Source organism: Ranitomeya variabilis, chromosome 2 (genome assembly GCF_051348905.1).
Source record: "Ranitomeya variabilis isolate aRanVar5 chromosome 2, aRanVar5.hap1, whole genome shotgun sequence".
NCBI classification, from domain to species: Eukaryota; Metazoa; Chordata; class Amphibia; order Anura; family Dendrobatidae; genus Ranitomeya; species Ranitomeya variabilis.
The window spans coordinates 205,541,347-205,564,046 of record NC_135233.1 but is presented as its reverse complement, the minus strand read 5'-3'; the positions used below and the strand labels follow the sequence as shown (position 1 = coordinate 205,564,046).

The following is a 22,700-nucleotide window of genomic DNA, read 5'->3' as shown; positions in this document are numbered from 1 at the left end:
TCGCAGAACCAGCCCCAACACCACATCAGCTCACCTCGCAGAATCAGCCCCAAAACCGTGCCATCAGCTCACCCTGCAGAACCAGCCCCGACACCGCGCCATCAGCTCGCCCCGGAGAAACAGCCCCAAGACTGTGCCATCAGCTCGCCCCGCAGAACCAGCCCCAACACCGCGCCATCAGCTCGCCCCGCAGAACCAGCCCCGACACCGCACCATCAGCTCACCCCGCAGAACCAGCCCCAACACCGCGCCATCAGCTCACCTTGCAGAACCAGCCCCAAGAAAGCGCCATCAGCTCGCCCCGCAGAACCAGCCCCAACATCGCGCCATCAGCTCACCTCGCAGAACCAGCCCCAACACCACATCAGCTCACCTCGCAGAATCAGCCCCAACACCGCACCATCAGCTCGCCCCGCAGAACCAGCCCCGACACCGCACCATCAGCTCACCCTGTAGTACCAGCCCTAACACCGCATCTTCAGCTTGCCCCGCAAAACCAGCCCCTACACCGCGCCATCAGCTCGCCCCGCAGAACCAGCCCCGACACCACACCATCACGTCACCCTGCAGTACCAGCCCCAACACCATGCCATCAGTTCGCCCCGCAGAACCAGCCCCAAGAAAGCGCCATCAGCTCACCCCGCAGAACCAGCCCCGACACCACGTCATCAGTGAGCAAAGAAAAAAAAACAATACTGAGACACAAGACATGTTTTTCTGACACAAAGATCTGAATTTTGCGAACAGAAATAAATCTTAATATATATATTTATTTATATTAATCTGTGCAGCTTTGGGATCGCTGTGATCGCACTGACATGAAGAATCGTGTCACCAAGTAATGTTTAACCCTGTAATGAACGCTGTAATAACTAAACCAAAACATAATTCCAGTTTTTTTTTACCATTTCTCTGCACTTAGAATGTTCTGCACTTAGAATGTTTTTATATAGGTAAAATGAACTACAACTCCGTCTGCAAGAGACAAGTCGCATATGGATACGGAGAGGAGAATACATTGGAGGAAAAAACCAAAGTGCAAAAATGAAGCAAAAAATGGTTACAAAAGTAGCTGCACCTTTTAGAGCAGCAGATATCGAAGCCTGTAAATAGGAGCAGAACCCGATGACGTTGCCTCGTTCTCCCTGATTGTTCCCCGTCCGACCCCTGTATTCCAGACCTACACTTCACTGCTGCTCCCCAGAGGACATCGGCTTCCTGTTAAAGCGACAGCGCTCAATCAATCAGTTTAACCTCTGGTGGCCCGGCCCGCAGCCTCGGGCTAGTAGACTACATTTGCCCCTCCATTTCCTGACTACTTTAGAAACACACAGGTTGTTTGATCAGCGCCTTCCCCATGTGCCGGACGGGATCCGCACACAGACTCAAGCACTTGTTTGTTTAAGGACCCCCCCCCGCTAATTGAAAGGGCCCCCAAATACTGGTGCGTGCTCCAGTGTCCGCACTGGTATTGGGAACTCATATGCAGATGCCATTCTATCCGCCATCATTTATCTATGATAATAACTTAGAGGGGGTGTGCAATCTAGAGACCCCAATGCTCTGTGTTTATACTGGGGGTCCGCTGATAAGACCCTCACCTCTTGCCCACTACATTGGCCTTGTCAGTAACTTGTGGCCGCTGGACGGGAGGCTGCGAATCTCCTCCCCTCCCGGCGTTCACAGCTCAGCCTTGCAGAATGGGTACTGTGGGGCGCCAGGTCACTTACCCTGCTGGTGCGGTATCACTGCCGTGGTGACCAACAAACAGCGACGCACCTATATAGGCTACAGACCCACTGAGAGGTCCTCCATGACGTGGCAGTGGGCTTCATACAGATTGATCACACTTATTTGCTTCTTTGCCTCAAAGCGTTTCCCCCAAGGTGCACATGAGGGGGGCAACTCCTGCTAAAGCCGAGCGAAACACTCAGCTTATGTCAGATTCCAGTTACTGAGCTCCGATAGCAGTGTGAGGGAAACAGATTACAAGGTAATGGAGAAAGCCGTGATGGAGGACTCTGACAACTGTATGGTGGGCTCTGACAACTGTATACAGTAAATAATGTGCACCGAGGTATTGTAGCACCAGGGCCCTGATGGAGGACTCTGACAACTGTACGGAGGACTCTGATAACTGTGTACAGTAAACATGAGGATGAATGACCTCGGGGATCTCCCCGAGGTCATTCATCCTCATCCTCATGTTTATAGTCTTTTCACTAGGCACTGCTCCTAATAGCCAGTTTCCTACTCCACACTGATGAGGGGCAAATACCCCGAAACAGCTGTCTGTGGATGGATACCATGTTTTGGCATAGGTGGTTTTCCTTTATTGGATGCTGCCCTTCCCGTGGTTGTTCCTTCCCGGTGAAAGACCTGGCTATTCATTGCTTGCGTTAAGAAACACGTGATGGTGTCTCCGCGGCTTTTCTACGCTGTGTACAGTAAATATAGTAGCGCCACAGCCCTGAAGGACTAATACATCCTGTAATGCTCGAAACGCATAGACCCGGTGTCCATCATGTTATTTTATATTATTTAAATTTTTCTTTGTTTTCAACCATATCCAAATAAATTTGATGTTTTAGATATAAAAAATATTTTTGCGGTTGCTGGATTTTTCCACTATTTCTTCTATGGTTTCAGCTCAGGAGCTAGCCTGATCCCTCCGAGCACCGCATCCTGCTTCAATATATCTTTTACACCTGTGATCTGATAAACTTTGTTTTTCTTACCAAAAATCATGTCAGTGACATAGTAACTCCAGCGGCTGCTAAGCTTATGTCACGGACTTGATTTATGACTATCTAACAGGACTGGAGATGCTTGCTCCTGTGATAAAACAGGCAGGGAAATGTGTTACCTCAAAAAGTAGCCGCTGTGAGCCCCTGCTGTGTCATGTCTGTATACTCAATTACTGTAAGTGACTTATGTTTCCTCCCCTGTCCAGGAGCTGTGGTATGTGCTGATCATGAACTGGAGCTTCTTTCCATGGCCAGACACGGCCATTACACAGTACACAGCACGGAACATTTATAGGATTATCTCAGCACAGGAACATTTTTTTTTAACACATCAATTTGTGGAACTTGTTATTCCAAGATCTCTTAATTAAAATGTTCTTTGTTCATTGGACAACCCATTTAACGACCGCTGATTTCCTTAGTATTTTGTCAATTGGCACTCAGAGGCAGAAATCTGCCTGGTTCTTCAATTCATCACCATGTTTAAGATTTCTGGCTTGTAGTCAGTATATTGAAACGTGGTGGCTGAAATCCTATCCAAATGTATCGTATATTGCGGAATATAAGACGCACCTAGATTTTAGAGGAGGAAAATAGAAAAAAAAATGTGGTCAATTCTGTACTAATAATCCCCATCCTGGTATATATATCCCCAATCCAGGTATGCATGGCCCCCTCATCGCCATTCTGTTATGCATGGCACCCTCATCCCCGTGCTGGTATGCATGGCCCCATCAGAAAAACATTAAAAAAAAAAAACAACAACATTTTCTACTTACCTTCCCTGCGCTCCCTAGCAGAGCCCTGTTCTGATACCAGCAGCTGATTTATGCTTATAAGCAGCAAATGGCAGTGACGTTCTGCGCTGCTTACAAGGAGAGGACAGCTGCATTAATAGTCACTGCTCCCCACGCACGGGTCTATGGGCGTGTGGAGCAGTGAATATTCACTGATAATAGCAGGTACAGTGTTAATCCTAGCCACTGGCTTTCTGCCGCTGCCGAGCGATCACGTGTGTCCGCTACTAAAGGGAATGAATATTCCCTGCTCTCCACTCTCATGGGCATGGAGAGCAGTGAATATTCATTTCCTTAAGTAGCGGACACACTTCAGAGCTCAGCAGCTGCAGGCAGTTGTGGCTAACAGCATATCTGCTATTAAAGAGAAATTAATATTCACTGGTCTCCACTCCCATAGGTGTGGGGAGCAGTGAATATTCATTTCTCTTTAGCAGCGAGTACAGGTGTTAGCCGCAGCAGCCAGCTCCTGCCTCCTATAACCCGTTGCTCTACCGCTGCTGCTCCCCCACCTTCCCATCCAGGTATACCCGAACTATAAGACGCACCCAGCAATTTTCCTCCAATTTTTGAAGGAAAAAATGCGTCTTATAGTCTGAAAAATATGGTAATATTACTTTTGGCTGGGTAATTTTTTCTTTTACAACTGCATCCACTCTAGACTATCAGAATCAGAAATATAAAGGGATATGTTACAGAAAACAAAACACAAAAATTCACCTTATAGTGGACTGAGTTGGTTCTGTGCTTGAAGACGGTTCCAAACTGATTGGTAAAACTTTTTCACTTTTATAATTATCGTATCTCTGCAAAAGATGGAGACAAATGGGTCAGAAGTAACCAAGTTTGCTAAAATCATAAGGATTGGTGTCAAAATGTCGCTTTAAAAGGGGGTGTTCTCTATCACCTATGCTTAGGAAAGGCGTCTTATGTCTGTTAGGTGGGAGGCTGACCCAGGATCCTCAACAGCTATTACAATCTGGGTCTGCGGTGCTCAAGGGAGTACTGGAGCTACTTCACTGTTCATCCTTACATGTCCGTCAGACAGGGAGCAAATAGAAGATATAGTATGCAGACTATATACTAAGGAGTCTAAGGGGGAATGTTTCTCATTGTGGAGAGTGCCAACTTGGCGTAAGGAGACTTATAGGCCATGCAATCTGACTATATACTAAAAAATGGCTGACAAAGCAATATGGCATCCCATTAGTTCTAAGCGACATGCAGCCTATGGTGTCATATCCTACCAGGCCACCGCAATGCTGATTACTAGATTAGTATCAGGTATATTTAAGGATTTTACCTTAATTTGTGCATGTGCCCATCTCACAACCAATTTCTTTGACAGGGCCATTTTTCCATTGAGGCATTGAATCGCCTTTTCGGCTTCCTGTTAAAAAAAAAAAAAATCTATTTTGAGCTGATTACAAGTGCCTTGGTATCAGATTTCTTCCCTAAGCACATAAGATTTACATCCAGGGAACAAATATTGCATGCTTTCTGCATAATGACAGCTGGCGCTGTAGGTCACCGTGCCAGCCTGATAAACTGGGACTGCCATGGAGGTCACAAAACAAAGCTATCCGGCCGGGGTACTGTGCTCAGCATCGGGACGTGAGGGGCCACTATGGTCCACGCCTGCAATGTGGAATAGGGGAGATGATGGGAAGATGTGACCCGGGCCATCCGTACACAAGTAACCGAATGGGCAGACATTAGACGGCCAGGTTCTTACAGGATATTTAACTTTAATATATGATCATACACTGAGGATTATTTCAAATTAAAGACTTGATATTACCCATGTGTATCAAACTGCAGATGTCCCACCATAGGACATACTGCTTGGATGGGCCATAGCTTTCTGAAGAGTGAGGGCCTGATACTGGTTGGACTGAGTCACTTGGCTCTTGAGTCACAGAGGTCGGACCCCCATAGGATCATAATGGTTTTGTAACCATATAATAGGGAGACAAACACAGGGACCATTGACCTCAATGGCAGCAGTGACATCAGGAATTACAGCCTAAGGGGTAACGTCTCTCATTGTGGACAGTGACATGCCAATGTAAGGAGACTTATAGGCCATGCAATGCTCGTCTTGGAAATTATCGCTTATTCAGAGAGGAACAAAAGGAAATTGGCATATTTAATTCCCAGAAGAGCATTGAATGGCCAAAAAGTCTCCTTTCGCTGGCATGTCACTCTCCATAAGGAGAGACGTTACCCCTAAGACACCAGTCTGGGGGCTTCTCATCCAGCCAACCAGTCACCATTAACTACACAGCACGCGGAGCTGTAATCACTCCCTGACACGGTCTGTTCTGCAGCGTATGTGTGCAGAGCAGGCTGTCAATCAAACTGCCGGGGAGTAATTACGGCCGTGCTCATAGTACAGGGAGTGGTGACAAAAAGCGGCCAACTACAGAGAGAACAAGACTTCATTTTCTCCCCATAGGAGCAGACAGACATGATTGCAATGCTATTTACCCGCAGATTAACCCCACATCTGAAGGCAAATAGTGTTTCTGGACGTGAAATGATCTCTATAATAAAAATGGGGCGATATAAAACAATGTGATGCATCTGTATTGCCCCACGTGCATCTGAGCAGCTGATCTCACGTTTTCAGAACTCACTGTGTTCTTCAATGTGGGATTGAGGAACCTTAATGATACACTTACCAGTTTTGTCTCAAAATTCACAAAACAGTAGCCCCGGGGTTGTCCTTCCAATGGCCCCGACTTGTGAAACAGGAAATCAAATTGCTTCACTTTGCCAAACTTCTGTAGTAGTTTTAATAGATGGTACCTGAATGAAAGGAACACAAAAGATCTGCATGAACCCGACTAAGGGAAAAAAAAAATGCAGAAAAAAAATCCCACAGTTGCACTAGAGCACTCACTCGGTGATTTTCGGGTCCAGGTTCCCGATCCAGAGGCGATGTCCATCCTGTAGGGCGCCCTCAGACAGGATCGATGCGTTCTCCAGAGGCAGGGATTTTAATTCTTCCTCCATCACTGGAAGCAGAAGTGTATAATGGTCGCTCACACTGTTACTTTCCTATCTTACAGCCAAGGACTGCTCTAGACATTAGTTTCCCCTTCCCATAAACTTGGTAAAACTCCGGTCAGGATTGTGCTTTCCATTCATTCCTGCGTCTGCCGGCCAGATCAGCGGAGCACTGAGGGTTTCAGCACCGACCACCCCCAGAACACAAGCTGGCGTCCCGATGGGGATAACCTTTTAGTCTAGTCCTATTTTCGGTCTCCAGCAGTCATACAGGGGCTTCTGCAGATGAGAAACCACAAATGTCAGCCTCGGAGACCTGAGCCCCGCACGATTACAGGGAGTAAGGCAAATGTGAAATAAAGCGCGGCTTACAAACCTCATCATTTACCAAACTCTCTGCTTACTTTTAGTGAATGGGAACAAGTGCAACGTCCTGACGCTGAGAACTCCCATGCACCTAATGTACTGCACGAGCAGCCAGTAGCCCTGAACTGATCACGTCCCTATGATGCTACACAGCAGTGACCATCATTCCACACCGAGAGCGTTTCCACTACAAGACTGACGACAACACAGAAAACAGAATAAACTCCTTCCCCATAGTGGGTATCACAGAGCCTCCTCTCAGCAGCGGGTACAGCCGGCACCAGCCATCAGCATAGCCACAGCACGGATTGCCTACCCTCTAGTAGTCACACTAGTAGCCTCCTCCTCCACGAATCACTGCAGTGTACTCATTGCCTTCCAGTTACAGCAGTGCCCCCTTCCCATCTAGTTACAGCAGCGCCCCCTTTCCCTTCCAGTTACAGTAGCACCCCCTTTCCTTTCCAGTTACAGTAGAGCCCCCTTTCCCTTCCAGTTACAGCAGCGCCCCCTTTCCCATCCAGTTACAGCAGCGCCCCCTTCCCATCTAGTTACAGCAGTGCCCCCTTTCCCTTCCAGTTACAGCAGAGCCCCCTTTCCCTTCCAGTTACAGTAGAGTCCCTTTCAGTTACAGCAGTGCCCCCTTTCCCTTCCAGTTACAGTAGAGCCCCCTTTCCCTTTCAGTTACAGCAGCGGCCCCTTTCCCTTTCAGTTACAGCAGCGCCCCCTTTCCCTTCCAGTTACAGCAGCGCCCCCTTCCCATCTAGTTACAGCAGTGCCCCCTTTCCCTTCCAGTTACAGCAGGGCCCCCTTTCCCTTCCAGTTACAGTGGAGCCCCCTTTCCCTTTCAGTTACAGCAGCGCCCCTTTCCCTTCCAGTTACAGCAGCGCCCCCTTCCCATCTAGTTACAGCAGCGCCCCCTTTCCCTTTCAGTTACAGCAGCGCCCCCTTTCCCTTCCAGTTACAGCAGCGCCCCCTTCCCATCTAGTTACAGCAGTGCCCCCTTTCCCTTCCAGTTACAGCAGAGCCCCCTTTCCCTTCCAGTTACAGTAGAGTCCCTTTCAGTTACAGCAGTGCCCCCTTTCCCTTCCAGTTACAGTAGAGCCCCCTTTCCCTTTCAGTTACAGCAGCGGCCCCTTTCCCTTTCAGTTACAGCAGCGCCCCCTTTCCCTTCCAGTTACAGCAGCGCCCCCTTCCCATCTAGTTACAGCAGTGCCCCCTTTCCCTTCCAGTTACAGCAGGGCCCCCTTTCCCTTCCAGTTACAGTAGAGCCCCCTTTCCCTTTCAGTTACAGCAGCGCCCCTTTCCCTTCCAGTTACAGCAGCGCCCCCTTCCCATCTAGTTACAGCAGCGCCCCCTTTCCCTTTCAGTTACAGCAGCGCCCCCTTTCCCTTCCAGTTACAGCAGCGCCCCCTTCCCATCTAGTTACAGCAGTGCCCCCTTTCCCTTCCAGTTACAGCAGAGCCCCCTTTCCCTTCCAGTTACAGTAGAGCCCCCTTTCCCTTTCAGTTACAGCAGCGCCCCCTTTCCCTTTCAGTTACAGCAGCGCCCCCTTTCCCTTCCAGTTACAGCAGCGCCCCCTTTCCCTTCCAGTTACAGCAGCGCCCCCTTTCCCTTCTACTTACGGCAGCGCCCCCTTTCCCTTCCAGTTACAGCAGTGCCCCTTCCCATCTATTTACAGCAGCGCCCCCTTACCCTTCCAGTTACAGCAGCGCCCCCTTTCCCTTCCAGTTAAAGCAGCGCCCCCTTTATCTTCCAGTTACAGCAGAGCCCCCTTTCCCTTCCAGTTACAGCAGCGCCCCCTTTCCCTTCTACTTACGGCAGCGCCCCCTTTCCCTTCCAGTTACAGCAGTGCCCCTTCCCATCCAGTTACAGCAGCGCCCCCTTACCCTTCCAGTTACAGCAGCGCCCCCTTTCCCTTCCAGTTAAAGCAGCGCCCCCTTTATCTTCCAGTTACAGCAGAGCCCCCTTTCCCTTCCAGTTACAGCAGCGCTCCCTTTCCCTTCCAGTTACAGCAGTGCCCCCTTTCCCTTCCAGTTACAGTAGACCCCCCTTTCTCATTTAACTGCGTCATCCACACAAAGCAAGGAGGAGGACAGTGATCATAAGAAGATGGGAGGCACAGGACCAAGTACGTCAACACCCCTCGGACCGGACCGCCCCCCAAGTGAGTATAATAAATGGTCTTTTTCTTCTCTTACAGGTCGGGTTGGGGGCAGATATACAGCACTATAGAATACTGTATATCAGCCCTGAAAGGTCGGATCTCATATCAGCCAAACCTGGTGACAGGTTCCTTTTAAAGAGGCAGTCACCGGAACGTATTCCGTTTAAGTTTTCCACTGGTTTATTAAAAACATACTGCATAAACCAGTACACAATTAGGTAAACAAACAGAGGGTCAATATTGACTTTTAGGATTGCTACTTACAATATGTGGCAATAGAAGAGTTCTAGTCCTCTTCCTCTCTGAAGAGACATTTTACAAAAGAGAGATAAATTAATTTCCCAGAGGAGGAGTGCGTGGCCTATAAGTCTCCTTATACTGGCATGTCAGGCATATCACTCAACAAGGAAAGATGTTTTAGACTTAGACTTCTCCCCAGCAGCTGCCTATTCCTTTTATAGTCAACGCTAGGACAATTTTCCATTAGGTATGAGAGTAGTCCTCTACTTCTACTTTTTATTCACTGTCATGATCCCTTTTCCTGACGTCTGCCTAGTTGTCACATCAGTGCCTTATCATTGCACTCGCTTTCCCTAGTAGTCACTTTCCTTCAGTATCCCATCACTTTGTCTTACCCTCCCCACAGCTCACAGCCATGTAAACCTGCTCCAGCAGAAGAGCATGGTGTCTATCCTTCCCATTATATCAAGTAATTAGGAAAGTCTGTTCAAATCACTGGGAGATTAGCAAAAAGTTCTAGATCTGCCTTATGTGATGATGTCCTAGTTAAGACGTCTGATGGTAAACCTGGGAGAAATCCATTGCCGTCTGTGGGGAGTTTCATGATATGGAAAGAAGCTGCAGACACAATGATACACAACTAACATGAACTCTTCAGAAGTTCCAGGGCACAGATCACCAGCCACAGTTACATTACATTTCAGGAGATAGAACCATATTTTGGTCTGGTATGGATCAGTGTCTTTCCATGAATCTCACCCTTAGATTAGCGAGCATTCCTACAAGACAGAGAATGAGAATCACAGCCAAGTATCAGCCCGTGACACAAAGCATTCACCCCAATCAATACAAGAAACTCACTGCTCAAATTCATGTAGAAACCCAAAAGTAATATGTATCTGCGGAGGTATCATAAGGACCCAGACACACGAGTGTAATGTATATCTGCGGAGGTATCATCAGGACCTAGACAGACAAGTGTAATGTATATCTGCGAAGGCATCATCAGGACCCAGACACACAAGTGTCATGTATGTCTGCGGAGGTATCATCAGGACCCAGACACACGAGTGTAATGTGTATCTGCGGAAATATCATCAGGACCCATACACACGAGTGTAATGTGTATCTGCGGAGGCATCATCAGGACCCAAACACACGAGTGTAATGTGTATCTGCGGAGGTATCATCAGGACCCAGACACACGAGTGTAATGTATATCTGCGGAGGTATCATAAGGACCCAGACACACGAGAGTAATGTGTATGTGCGGAGGCATCATCAGGACCCATACACACCAATGTCATGTATATCTGCGGAGGTATCATCAGGACCCAGACACACGAGTGTAATGTATATCTGCGGAGGTATCATAAGGACCCAGACACACGAGTGTAATGTGTATGTGCGGAGGCATCATCAGGACCCAGACACACGAGTGTAATGTGCATCTGCGGAGGTATCATCAGGACCCAGACACACGAGTGTAATGTATATCTGCGGAGGTATAAGGACCCAGACACACGAGAGTAATGTGTATGTGCGGAGGCATCATCAGGACCCATACACACAAGTGTCATGTATATCTGCGGAGGTATCATCAGGACCCAGACACACGAGTGTAATGCATATCTGCGGAGGTATCATAAGGACCCAGACACACGAGTGTAATGTGTATGTGCGGAGGCATCATCAGGACCCAGACACACGAGTGTAATGTGTATCTGCGGAGGTATCATCAGGACCCAGACACACGAGTGTAATGTATATCTGCGGAGGTATCATAAGGACCCAGACACACGAGTGTAATGTGTATGTGCGGAGGCATCATCAGGACCCAGACACACGAGTGTAATGTATATCTGCGGAGGTATCATAAGGACCCAGACACACGAGTGTAATGTGTATGTGCGGAGGCATCATCAGGACCCAGACACACGAGTGTAATGTGTATCTGCGGAGATATCAGGACCCAGACACACGAGTGTAATGTGTATCTGCAGAGGTATCATCAGGACCCAGACACACAAGTGTAATGTATATCTGCGGAGGTATCATAAGGACCCAGACACACGAGTTTAATGTGTATCTGCGGAGGTATCAGGACCCAGACACACGAGTGTAATGTGTATCTGCGGAGGTATCATCAGGACCCAGACACACGAGTGTAATGTGTATCTGCGGAGGTATCATCAGGACCCAGACACACAAGTGTAATGTATATCTGCGGAGGTATCATAAGGACCCAGACACACGAGTTTAATGTGTATCTGCGGAGGTATCAGGACCCAGACACACGAGTGTAATGTGTATCTGCGGAGGTATCATCAGGACCCAGACACACGAATGTAATGTGTATCTGCGGAGGTATCATCAGGACCCAGACACACGACTGTAATATATATCTGCGGAGGTATCATCAGGACCCAGACACACGAGTGTAATGTGTATGTGTGGAGGCATCATCAGGACCCAGACACACGAGTGTAATGTGTATCTGCGGAGGTATCATCAGGACCCAGACACAAGAGTGAAATATGTATCTGCGGAGGTATCATCAGGACCCAGAAACACGAGTATAATGTGTATCTGCGGAGGCATCATCAGAACCCAGACACACGAGTGTAATGTGTATCTGCGGAGGTATCATCAGGACCCAGACACACGAGTGTAATGTCTATCTGCGGAGGTATCATAAGGACCCAGACACACGAGAGTAATGTGTATCTGCGGAGGCATCATCAGGACCCAGACACACGAGTGTAATGTATATCTGCGGAGGTATCATCAGGACCCAGACACAAGAGTGAAATATGTATCTGCGGAGGTATCATCAGGACCCAGAAACACGAGTATAATGTGTATCTGCGGAGGTATCACGAGGACTCAGACACACGACTGTAATGTGTATCTGCGGAGGCATCATCAGGACCCAGACACACGAGTGTAATGTGTATCTGCAGAGGCATCATCAGGACCCAGACACACGAGTATAATGTGTATCTGCAGAGGCATCATCAGGACCCAGACACACGAGTGAAATGTGTATCTGATAGCATAATCAGGACCCATACACAAGAGTGTAATGTGTATCTGTGGAGGTATCATCAGGACACAGACACACAAGTGTAAAATATATCTGTGGAGGTATCATCAGGACCGACACACGAGTGTAATGTATATCTGCGGAGGTATCATCAGGACAGACATACAAGTGTAATGTATACCTGCGGAGATATCATCAGGACCCAAACACAAGAGTGTAATGTATATCTGCGGAGGTATCATCAGAACCGAGACACGCAAGTGTAATGTATGTCTGCGGAGGCATCATCAGGACCCAGACAAAAGAGTGTAATGTATATCTGCGGAGGCATCATCAGGACCCAGACACACGAGTGTAATGTATATCTGCGGAGGCATCATCAGGACCCAAACACACAAGTGTAATGTATATCTGCGGAGGCATCATCAGGACCCAGACACACAAGTGTAATGTATATCTACGGAGGCACCATTAGGACCCAGACACAAGAATGTAATATATATCTGCGAAGGCATCATCAGGACCCAGACACAAAAGTGTCATGTATATCTGCGGAGGTATCATCAGGACCCAGACACACAAGTGTAATGTATATCTGCGGAGCTATCATTAGAACTGAGACACACAAGTGTAATGTATGTCTGCGGAGGCATCATCAGAACCAAGACACACAAGTGTAATGTATATCTGCGGGGGTATCATCAGGAACCATACACACAAGTGTAATGTGTATCTGTGGAGGTATCATCAGGACCCAGACACAAGAGTGTAATGTATATCTGCAGAGGCATCATCAGGACCCAGACACACGAGTATAATGTGTATCTGCAGAGGCATCATCAGGACCCAGACACACAAGTGTAATGTGTATCTGTGGAGGTATCATCAGGACCCAGACACAAGAGTGTAATGTATACCTGTGCAGGTATCATCATTACCGAGACACACAAGTGTAATGTATACCTGCGGAGTCATCATCAGGACACAAGGTACACATGAATAGGCTACCAGGTACACATGAATTGGCCAATTTATGCGCTAAACGCTCTAATTTTTTCATATTTCTAGTGCAGTAATGCAGTTCAATTTTCATGTTTGCATGTTTTAGCGCCGCAGTGTGTTGCCTTATTTATTTGACTATATATGAGTTGGTGACTTTAGGTTCAGCACCTGTTCACACTTATTCTATGTTTGGATGTGACGGTCAGTTTTTTGAAATTTGTATTCTTTAGCCTTCTGACTGAGCACTCCGCCTCTTAGCTGCAGGTGTTTTATTCGCAACAGGTCCATTACCCCTCCACAGAGAGAGAGAATTTTAGTCTAAGAAGAGCTTTCACGGGTACCCATTCAGATGAAGACATTTATTCTCAGTGAGGAAAGGAAAGTTTTAGGACCTGGTATACGAGAGATGCCCTAATGTGGCTACCAAGTACACATGAATTGGCCAATTTATCCGCTAAACGCTCTAATTTTTTTATATTTCAATGCAGTTCAATTTTCATGTTTCATGGTTGCATGTTTTAGCGCCGCAGTGTGCTGCCTTATTTATTTGACTATATACGAGTTGGTGTCTCTAGGTTCAGCACCTGTTCACACTTATTCTATGTTTGGATGTGACGGGCAGTTTTTTTTAAATCATCAGGACACAGACACACGAGTGTAATGTATATCTGCGGAGGCATCATCAGGACCCAAACACACAAGTGTAATGTATATCTGCGGAGGCATCATCAGGACCCAGACACACAAGTGTAATGTATATCTACGGAGGCACCATTAGGACCCAGACACAAGAATGTAATATATATCTGTGGAGGCCTCATCAGGACCCAGACACACGAGTATAATGTATATCTGCGGAGGCATTATCAGGACCCAGACACACAAGTATAATGTACATCTGTGGAGGTATCATCAGGACCCAGACATACGAATATAATGTATATCTGTGGAGGCCTCATTAGGACTCAAACACAGGAGTATAATGTATATCTGTGGAGATATCATCAGGACCCAGACACACAAGTGTAATATATATCTGTGGAGGTATCATCAGAACCCAGACACACAAGTGTAATGTATATCTGTGGAGGTATCATCAGGACCCAGACACACAAGTGTAATGTATATCTGTGGAGGTATCATCAGGACCCAGACACACAAGAATATAGAAAGACCCCAGTGGCCACTGTGAAAATTACAAGATTGTTAGTTGTTTTTTTCTTGAAATAAAGATTGTGATATGAAAATATAACAAAAAGAAAAACACTGCCAAAAATGTTCAAATATCCATGTAACCCAAAAACTTGATGTAAAGACACAGCATTGTATCTTAATTAGCCAGACGTAAATTGTGTAGGCCTAGAATCATGAACTGTTGTCTGAAGTATTGACTCTTCTTTGTAGGATGAATATTTACCTCTAATATGTTATCTCCTACATTTTATTTTCTATTATCTTTGCAATTCAGTAACAATGTTTACTGATATGTTAATTAGATGCATTGTCCTTGCCTGCCAGTTTGTGTGCATTCTAAATAGAGGAAAATCTATGCAAATAATTTAAATAATCAAGTAGTGCTACTTGATCTCATCACCATTCTTCCCCTTATCTGTAATGCTGGACTGCAAGGACACTTGTTAAATCTAAAAATAGGTTACATGCCTCTGTATAAAAGAGACTCAGAGAGAGACAGCCAGAGATTCTGCCAAGACATCCATAAATCAAGAGGGCCAGAAACAGGACCAGCAGCCATTTTACATCATGGCTCCATCATACAGATCTATCATTTTACAAGAAACAACCTAGGGATTTTCGGCCCTGGTTGGAAGAATACAGATCTGCTCCATTGACCATCGCTGAACCATGGATACATTTGGAGATGCCAGGTTGTGACTCTCGGGTTAACTGGCCTTGTACCTCAATGGACTGTCATCTTCCTATGCTTGTTGTTACCTCCTCTCTGTGTGCGTGCCACAGGTGGAGTAATCGACCCTGGAAGATGAAGCCTGGTTGTGATCCTCGGATCAACTGGCCTTGTATCTGAATGGACTGTCACCTTCCTAGGCTTGTCATTATCTCCTCTCTGTGTGCATGTCATAGGTGGGGTAGCGATTATCCCGGCGAGTCAGCAGAAGGGTGAGATCCTGTAATGTGCACCATCTTGGGGTATTTTGCTGGGACTGTTCTTCGTGTTATTTGCCTGTTTTGTGGTTCAATAAAGTATTGCCACACTGTTTTACCTTCACCCTGCGTTGTCTGAGTAGTGATACGCCCATGTTAAAGGTAGAGTATGCATTCGGTGGGACGATTCCCGGTCCATGCAGTTCCGGGTAGCGGACCAGGGCGCCCACCGACCCTCCGTGTCTCCACACTTGACATAAACAAGATGTTTAGTGACAACTCTTTCCCATTGATGCGAATTGGAGCTGATCTGCAGTATATGGCAATGGCCCCTAAACAATGTGGTAGTGCTGTGCTGTTCCTTTCTTTCTTTGCATCTAGCCGCTGCCATAGCGGATTGGTTGGGGTGGGGGTGTCGGACCCCCACTGATCCAATATTGGTGACCTATTCCATAGATCAGTCATCAATGTCATTGTAGTGAAGAAACCTCAAGAAAAACAAACATGTCCTAATCCACAACCTCGTAACCCTACTGCATGTCCACCAAATGTGGAGTACGTCCTCTAAGGCTTCTTTTACACTTACCGTGGTTTTGCGTCCCGTTTTTGCGTCCCTAATAGATTTCTATGGGGCCACAAAAACGGGCCGCAATAATTCCACGGAGCGCGATAAGCCGTATGGCCATATTTACGGCCGTGAAAAAATATCGAGCCTGCTCGATATTTTTCACAGCTTACGAACGCAGCCCCCATTGAAAATCAATGGTGCCGCAAAAACAACGGAAGCTTGCTTTTGCGGTGCACCGTTTTGCGGAACGCCATTTTTTTTTTTCCAATACTTTTACCATAGTATTGGAAACCCGAAAAACGGAGATCAGCAAGTTTTTTGTGGTCCGTTATTGCGGCAGACCGTGAAAATTGCGGCAATACGGCCCACAAAAAATACGGTAAGTGTAAAAGAGGCCTAAGGTGGAGCATCATCTAAAACAATTAGAAGAGCATTGGCAATTTGGGTAGGTATAAGGTGTCATCTGGTAACAACATTTTAGGCTAGTCTCGATCATAAAAGTGTTACATAGTGTTAAATAACTAGGACCATTAAGTTCCCTTTGAAACAAAAGGACCAAAAATGAGACCATTAGGAGCCTCACAGTTAAGATCCCAATTTTGATTCCCATTTGGTGAAATGGGGCATGGATCAGACCTGAATAACTATTGACATAAGGCCAGGGGGGGGTCTATATATGTGTTCACATAAAGCGAGTATCAGTGGCTGGGGTAATGTGACAAAGTGCTTCAGCTGGAGGGATCCAAAAACTTCAAAAAGGGAGGGTAAATGAAAATGATGCAGTGAAAAAAATTAACGGATTGAGAGGATTTTGGATTTTAGTAGCACCTGCTACTGTCCAAGTTAAGGAAGGAGGATTCACCATGGCAGTGGAAAGATCAAGTTACTATTAGAAAATCTTGCCTTGGTCAGAAGGAGTCAATGCAGCACCGCAAAAGATCAAAAATAAATGAAACTCCCACTTTGTGTCACCCATATTAAACACACACAGGCCATCATCGTGGATGTGGATAAATCCTGACGCGTTTTAAACCAACTATGGTTCTTATAGCAAATTGAACTCGGTTCAAAACGCATGGGCAGGGAATGTCAAATGCTGTAGCTGGTCATTTGTCGCCCAAGTGGGGGAGGAGAGGGTTAAACGATGACGTTCTGCAAAGAGGTGAGCTAATACATTTGCAGGACCCTTGCCTAAATGTCCATGGATTATGAATGGAGGCTCGGAGAACCTCCTCCTACTTGCGGCCATCTTCAGATCCTCTTGACTGGCTGATCTAGTGTGAGGTCATTGTTCTGGCTTGACGCACAAACCACATTGTGCCAAGCCGGTTGATCAAAAGAGGAGCCAAGGATACTGGCAGGTAGGAGGCATGTCACAGGACTCCTGTTTAGCAACTCTTGGCACATAATCCTGCAAATGTATTGGCTCATCTTTAATTCTGGAACTAGGAAGGAAAAAGCAGTATGGTCAAGGGCCAAATGTGAGATCTCGGTGGTTTAATTTGGTATTCGGTGAGGCTTTGCATTTGTGTAGTAAAAGGGTGGTCCAGGTTATGGCACACAAATAGTGGAAAAGGAGAATAGGGAGACCTCCAAAGAAAAAAAAAAAGTTTAAAAACTTAGGAAAGGGGAACATCTTTAGTACATGGACTTAGCCCAGCTAAGACATATGATACATTGCTTAGTCCTCCAACGACTGCCTGAGAGGCCAGAGAAGGAACTGATAGCTACATTAGCTTCAAAAAAGGAAGCATAACAACTCTCAAATCATCCCGATGGGTTGGAGACAGGTAAAGGAGAAGAATTGCTAAACCAACAGATGCGAAGATAGACTAAGTGTCCAGAAAATTGGGATACCATCCCTAAAGAGGTAATGTTGGTGAAGAAAATCTCTACCCTCTAATTTGTAGGATTGGAGTGGGTGGACATAGCTTGGGTTTACACAGTAAGGATGAAACAGGCGTCCCTGGCAAGTGCTTCTTTGGGTTGGACTGAAGAAAATCCAATGTGTAAAGCAGTAGGGGAAGGCATCATACAATCCAGCCCAAAAATGTATGCAGAAGTCCAAACACCACAAACGGATATCGAAGTCTTATATGATATGAAGTGAAAGCAGCAAAGCTTGAGTTTTTCACTGATAATCCTACCTGGGCTCCTAAGGTTGTCAGAAGTCAGACTAGAAGGGGCAAACCCAACTTGGTTCTGCCATACCATGATTCCCAAAACCTGATTCAGATGTGAGGTCAATTTTTTTTTACCTAAAAGTTTAACATTTATTTTGAAGAGGGATGGAGGAATCCCAAAAATTGACCCATTTCAAGGGGCTCTTATCAGGCTAAGGGATCGCAGAAATAAAAGCTAAAGCAGTAGTCGGATTCGGGCAGGTGACAAAAATATATTAAAGAAAGCCGTCAGGTGTGGTGCTAAAATGTGATGGGCTGGTGGTGGACATGCTCGACCTCGGCTCCACTCATTGTCTACGGCAGCGTTTCACCAACTTCAGTCTTCGTTCCCCTTCTCCAACATGTCAGGTTTTCAGGATTTCCTTAGTATTGCACAGGTGATGGAAATATTATAAAGGCACCTGAAATTGCCAAAGGTTTTCTCAACTTTGCAACACTAAGGAAATCCTGAAAACATGATCTTTTGGGGGCCATGAGGACTGGAGTTTAGGAAACACTTGTCTACGGGACTGACAGAACTAGCTTAGCCCTGTAGTCTGCTTTCTCCTGCAGTCCCATACACAATGAATGTGTCTACACTACATTCGAGATGGGACTCTGCAGGACCTGGTTTCCACGTCCCCATCTATGGATTGCAGGAGATCCCAGTGGTGGTCAGATCTCCAAGAGGGTCATTCCATATCAAGTGATCCAAATATGAATATTTTTTTTACCTTACGTCTTTAGATTTTTTTTATTTTTTGTTTTTATGAAGTACAACTTTAGTTAATTACAAATTAAAAGTTTAGAATTTTTTTCTTCATCAGTTAATTTTTTACAGATTTTTAAAGTTTTGAAAAAGCGCGGATTTTGGCCTGGTATGGCTTTACATTTTTTATCATATCTCGGGCTAGAATTAAGATATAGAGGTGGGAGAGGAATCATTTTTCTCAGAACGGTACCGGCTTTCATTTGATATGTCACAAGACTATGTTTCTTTATATTTTGTTTTGGAGAAATCAAATTAAAAATTTTGATGCGCAATTCTGAAAAAAACGTATGTTTTAAAATTGTGAAAACATGCATGTGTGTTACTTGTGTCCTTGTTTACATTTGTACAGGGATTCAACTTGGGATCTATCACATTTGTATTTTTTTTTAAGCCTTGAATCATCTGATTTTATGTTTGTGAGTTTCTTCCTTTTTTCTTTTCAAATTACAACTTACTGCATTCAACATTTATATGTAACAATAAAGAAACACAAAAAACAAAGTGCCAGAATAAATGCATCTTAGGCTACTTTCACACTAGCGTCGTACTCGGCCCGTCGCAGAAAAAGACGTTCCCGACGTACCAAAAAACGTTGCAAGCAACGTTTTTTGATGCTGACAGTCCGCCACAACACGATGCAACCGTCGCACGACGGTTGCGACGTGTGTCAATGCGTCACACTGCGTCGCCAATGTTAGTCTATGGAGAAAAAAACGCATCCTGCAAGCACTTTTGCAGGATGCGTTTTTTAACCAAAACGACGCATTGCGACAGAGGACAAAAAACGCCAGTGTGAAAGTAGCCTTAATCATCATAACTTGCTCAGCATTTTCAACCTGAATTCATTAAACAAGCCAAAAGATAAAAGGTGATCATATCCTCCAGTGTGGTTTTCTAAATACAGTCTGATCCTAATTATATGTTAAAAACAAGATTAAAAGAACCAATATTTTTACCATCTATTTATACATGGAACAATTTTTTTCTACTATATCACTAAACCTGTCATTTCTGAAGTGTTTAAGAAGAATAGTCCAGTAGTTAAATCCTCGTTCTATAAAATATGAACTAATCAAACAATTAATAGTAGGTTTTTACACTGGCCTTCTATCATCAATGTGTCCCTTCTAGAGGGTGAAATGTCATCTTGTCCATAAGCGCTCACTAGCAGTGGCCGTTTCCTTCTGTGTCAGAGTATGTGCGGCTGTCATGGTGCTCGGCTCCACCTGACTTAATATGTGTTTTTTGTTCACTTTTACAATGTCTGATTTTCTTGGATACACAAAGGACGGCGCTGGACCAGAAGGTGCAGAAGAGTCACTTCTACGTCTTCATTTTCACAATCTTTGGAGAGTCCAGTAGCCGTCAGCGCTGATCATATTCACAGGTCACATAGCCAGTTGTGTCATCCATTGCCGATCTTGTGCCGCCTTCTACCACGTCATGGACGTCACTGTCTTTATTTCCACTACATGGGATGACAGTCCGGTATTGCCGAGTCCCTGTGATGGGTTCTGCTTCCTGTAACCGATGTTATAACAAACTCCTCCTCCCCCCGTAGTCCAGGTTTGTACAATACATGAACTGGATGTTAAGAGTATTTCTCTCCCTCCATTTGAGGAGTTGCCTGGGTGATAAGATTTGGTGTGAATACGGTCTGTGGAGGCCCGAGCTGCCGGCCTGTCATCTGCTCTGCAGTCACCGTCTACCCCTGGTCATCCTCAGCCCTAACAAAGCTTCTCCTCTGTCCTCTCCTGCTTCTAATACTCTGTAACATAATAAATAATACCGTAATATCTAGCAATCATGGATTATTTGGTAAATCTAGACCTCACACTGTTAGACCACAAGCTGAGCAGATATGAAATCAAGATTTTTGAACTGACACTAATAGTTTTATTTTTTAAAATATGATCCCATCATGATCCCAGCTTGTATTTTGGTACAGATGTGAATAGGAGCATAGCAGGCACATGTGCAGTTTTTGAAATTTTTAAATTAAACGTTTTTTTCGGAAATGCGTTTTAAAGTTTTGCGCTTGCGTTCGCATAGGTAAAATATTATCAAAGATACTCTTGTGACATATCTGGTGAAAGCCTGCACAGTTCTGAGTAGAATGGTGTTTATTTTGTTTCTCTATCTCTTTTCTAGCCTGAGTTATGGGGAGAAATGTAAAGGCAGGCAACACCGAAATTCGCACTTTTTCCGAACTTTGAAAATCAATAAAAAATAAAAAAAAAAATCTAGAATTTTTTTCTTCTTCACATTTTGCATTCTCTGACACACTATTACCAAATAACAAAATCTCAAAAGAATTAAAAATATAGTGGTAAAAATCATTGGTTCACTTGACATGGAATGACCCAAGAACAGCAAAATGTCCTCTAATCTCAATAAAAAAAAAATACTTAAAGGGGTTGCCCACTAGCTAGACAACGTTTTATCAAAGAAGTAGTCTCACTTCTAAAATAAAAACACAGTATACCCACCTCCCTTGTTATGCAGGGCTCACCTACCATCACAATGTCACACAAGCCCTGAGAGACCTGGTGCAGACATCGCTGGAATGGTGCCGGTGTGGGAGGAGAGTATAGGTTACTTTTATTTTTCAACGGGAAATACTTCATTTAAAAAGGGGTTGTCTAGATAGTGGACAATCCCTTAAAAGGGAACCTGTCACTACATTCATGCTGTCCGAATAACAGAAAGCCGCGTTTCATAGAAAATGTAATGTGAAAAGTTGGCTGGGGACTACAGGGAGAGACCTCCTGCCCCACTCAACGAGAAGCTATGCACACACACAAGAGACGTGCGTCAGTCAACTGGAGCAGGGTTGGGAGAAACCGGCCGGAGGTGGCGCCAGAACTGACAGTATGAATGTCATCACACATCATACAGAAGAAAACACAACTATCAGCAATTAGATACACTGTGAAAGAGTTTTAGGCAGAGGATGCTACAAAGTAAGAATGTGTAATAAAGAAAATAGAAGTGTTAATACTTCATTTTCTAATAATTAACAAATTGCAAATCCTGGCTTCCCCCCTAGCCCGGGCTCCCTCCTGCCTGGTCCCCCTAGCCCGGGCTCCCTCCTGACTGGTCCCCCTAGCCCGGGCTCCCTCCTGACTGGTCCCCCTAGCCCGGGCTCCCTCCTGACTGGTCCCCCTAGCCCGGGCTCCCTCCTGCCTGGTCCCCTAGCCCGGGCTCCCTCCTGCCTGGTCCCCTTAGCCCGGGCTCCCTCCTGCCTGGTCCCCTAGCCCGGGCTCCCTCCTGACTGGTCCCCCTAGCCCGGGCTCCCTCCTGACTGGTCCCCCTAGCCCGGGCTCCCTCCTGACTGGTCCCCCTAGCCCGGGCTCCCTCCTGCCTGGTCCCCTAGCCCGGGCTCCCTCCTGACTGGTCCCCCTAGCCCGGGCTCCCTCCTGCCTGGTCCCCCTAGCCCGGGCTCCCTCCTGCCTGGTCCCCCTAGCCCGGGCTCCCTCCTGACTGGTCCCCCTAGCCCGGGCTCCCTCCTGCCTGGTCCCCCTAGCCCGGGCTCCCTCCTGCCTGGTCCCCCTAGCCCGGGCTCCCTCCTGACTGGTCCCCCTAGCCCGGGCTCCCTCCTGCCTGGTCCCCCTAGCCCGGGCTCCCTCCTGACTGGTCCCCCTAGCCCGGGCTCCCTCCTGACTGGTCCCCCTAGCCCGGGCTCCCTCCTGACTGGTCCCCC

At 46.2% G+C, this 22,700-nt stretch overlaps 1 protein-coding gene across 2 annotated transcripts in view; it reads right to left on the bottom strand.

Moving 5' to 3' along the window:
- Positions 1-22,700, bottom strand: part of RBM18 (RNA binding motif protein 18) — a 28,959-nt gene that overhangs the window by 5,144 nt on the left and 1,115 nt on the right. For both annotated transcript variants that reach the window (XM_077283488.1, XM_077283489.1), the window contains exons 2-5: positions 6,450-6,564; positions 6,229-6,355; positions 4,848-4,934; positions 4,265-4,350 (exon numbers count right to left, since the gene is read on the bottom strand). In XM_077283488.1, the coding sequence (XP_077139603.1) occupies positions 4,265-4,350; positions 4,848-4,934; positions 6,229-6,355; positions 6,450-6,562 (413 nt within the window). In that variant the 5' untranslated portion in view covers positions 6,563-6,564. The remainder of the gene's footprint in view (positions 1-4,264; positions 4,351-4,847; positions 4,935-6,228; positions 6,356-6,449; positions 6,565-22,700) is intronic.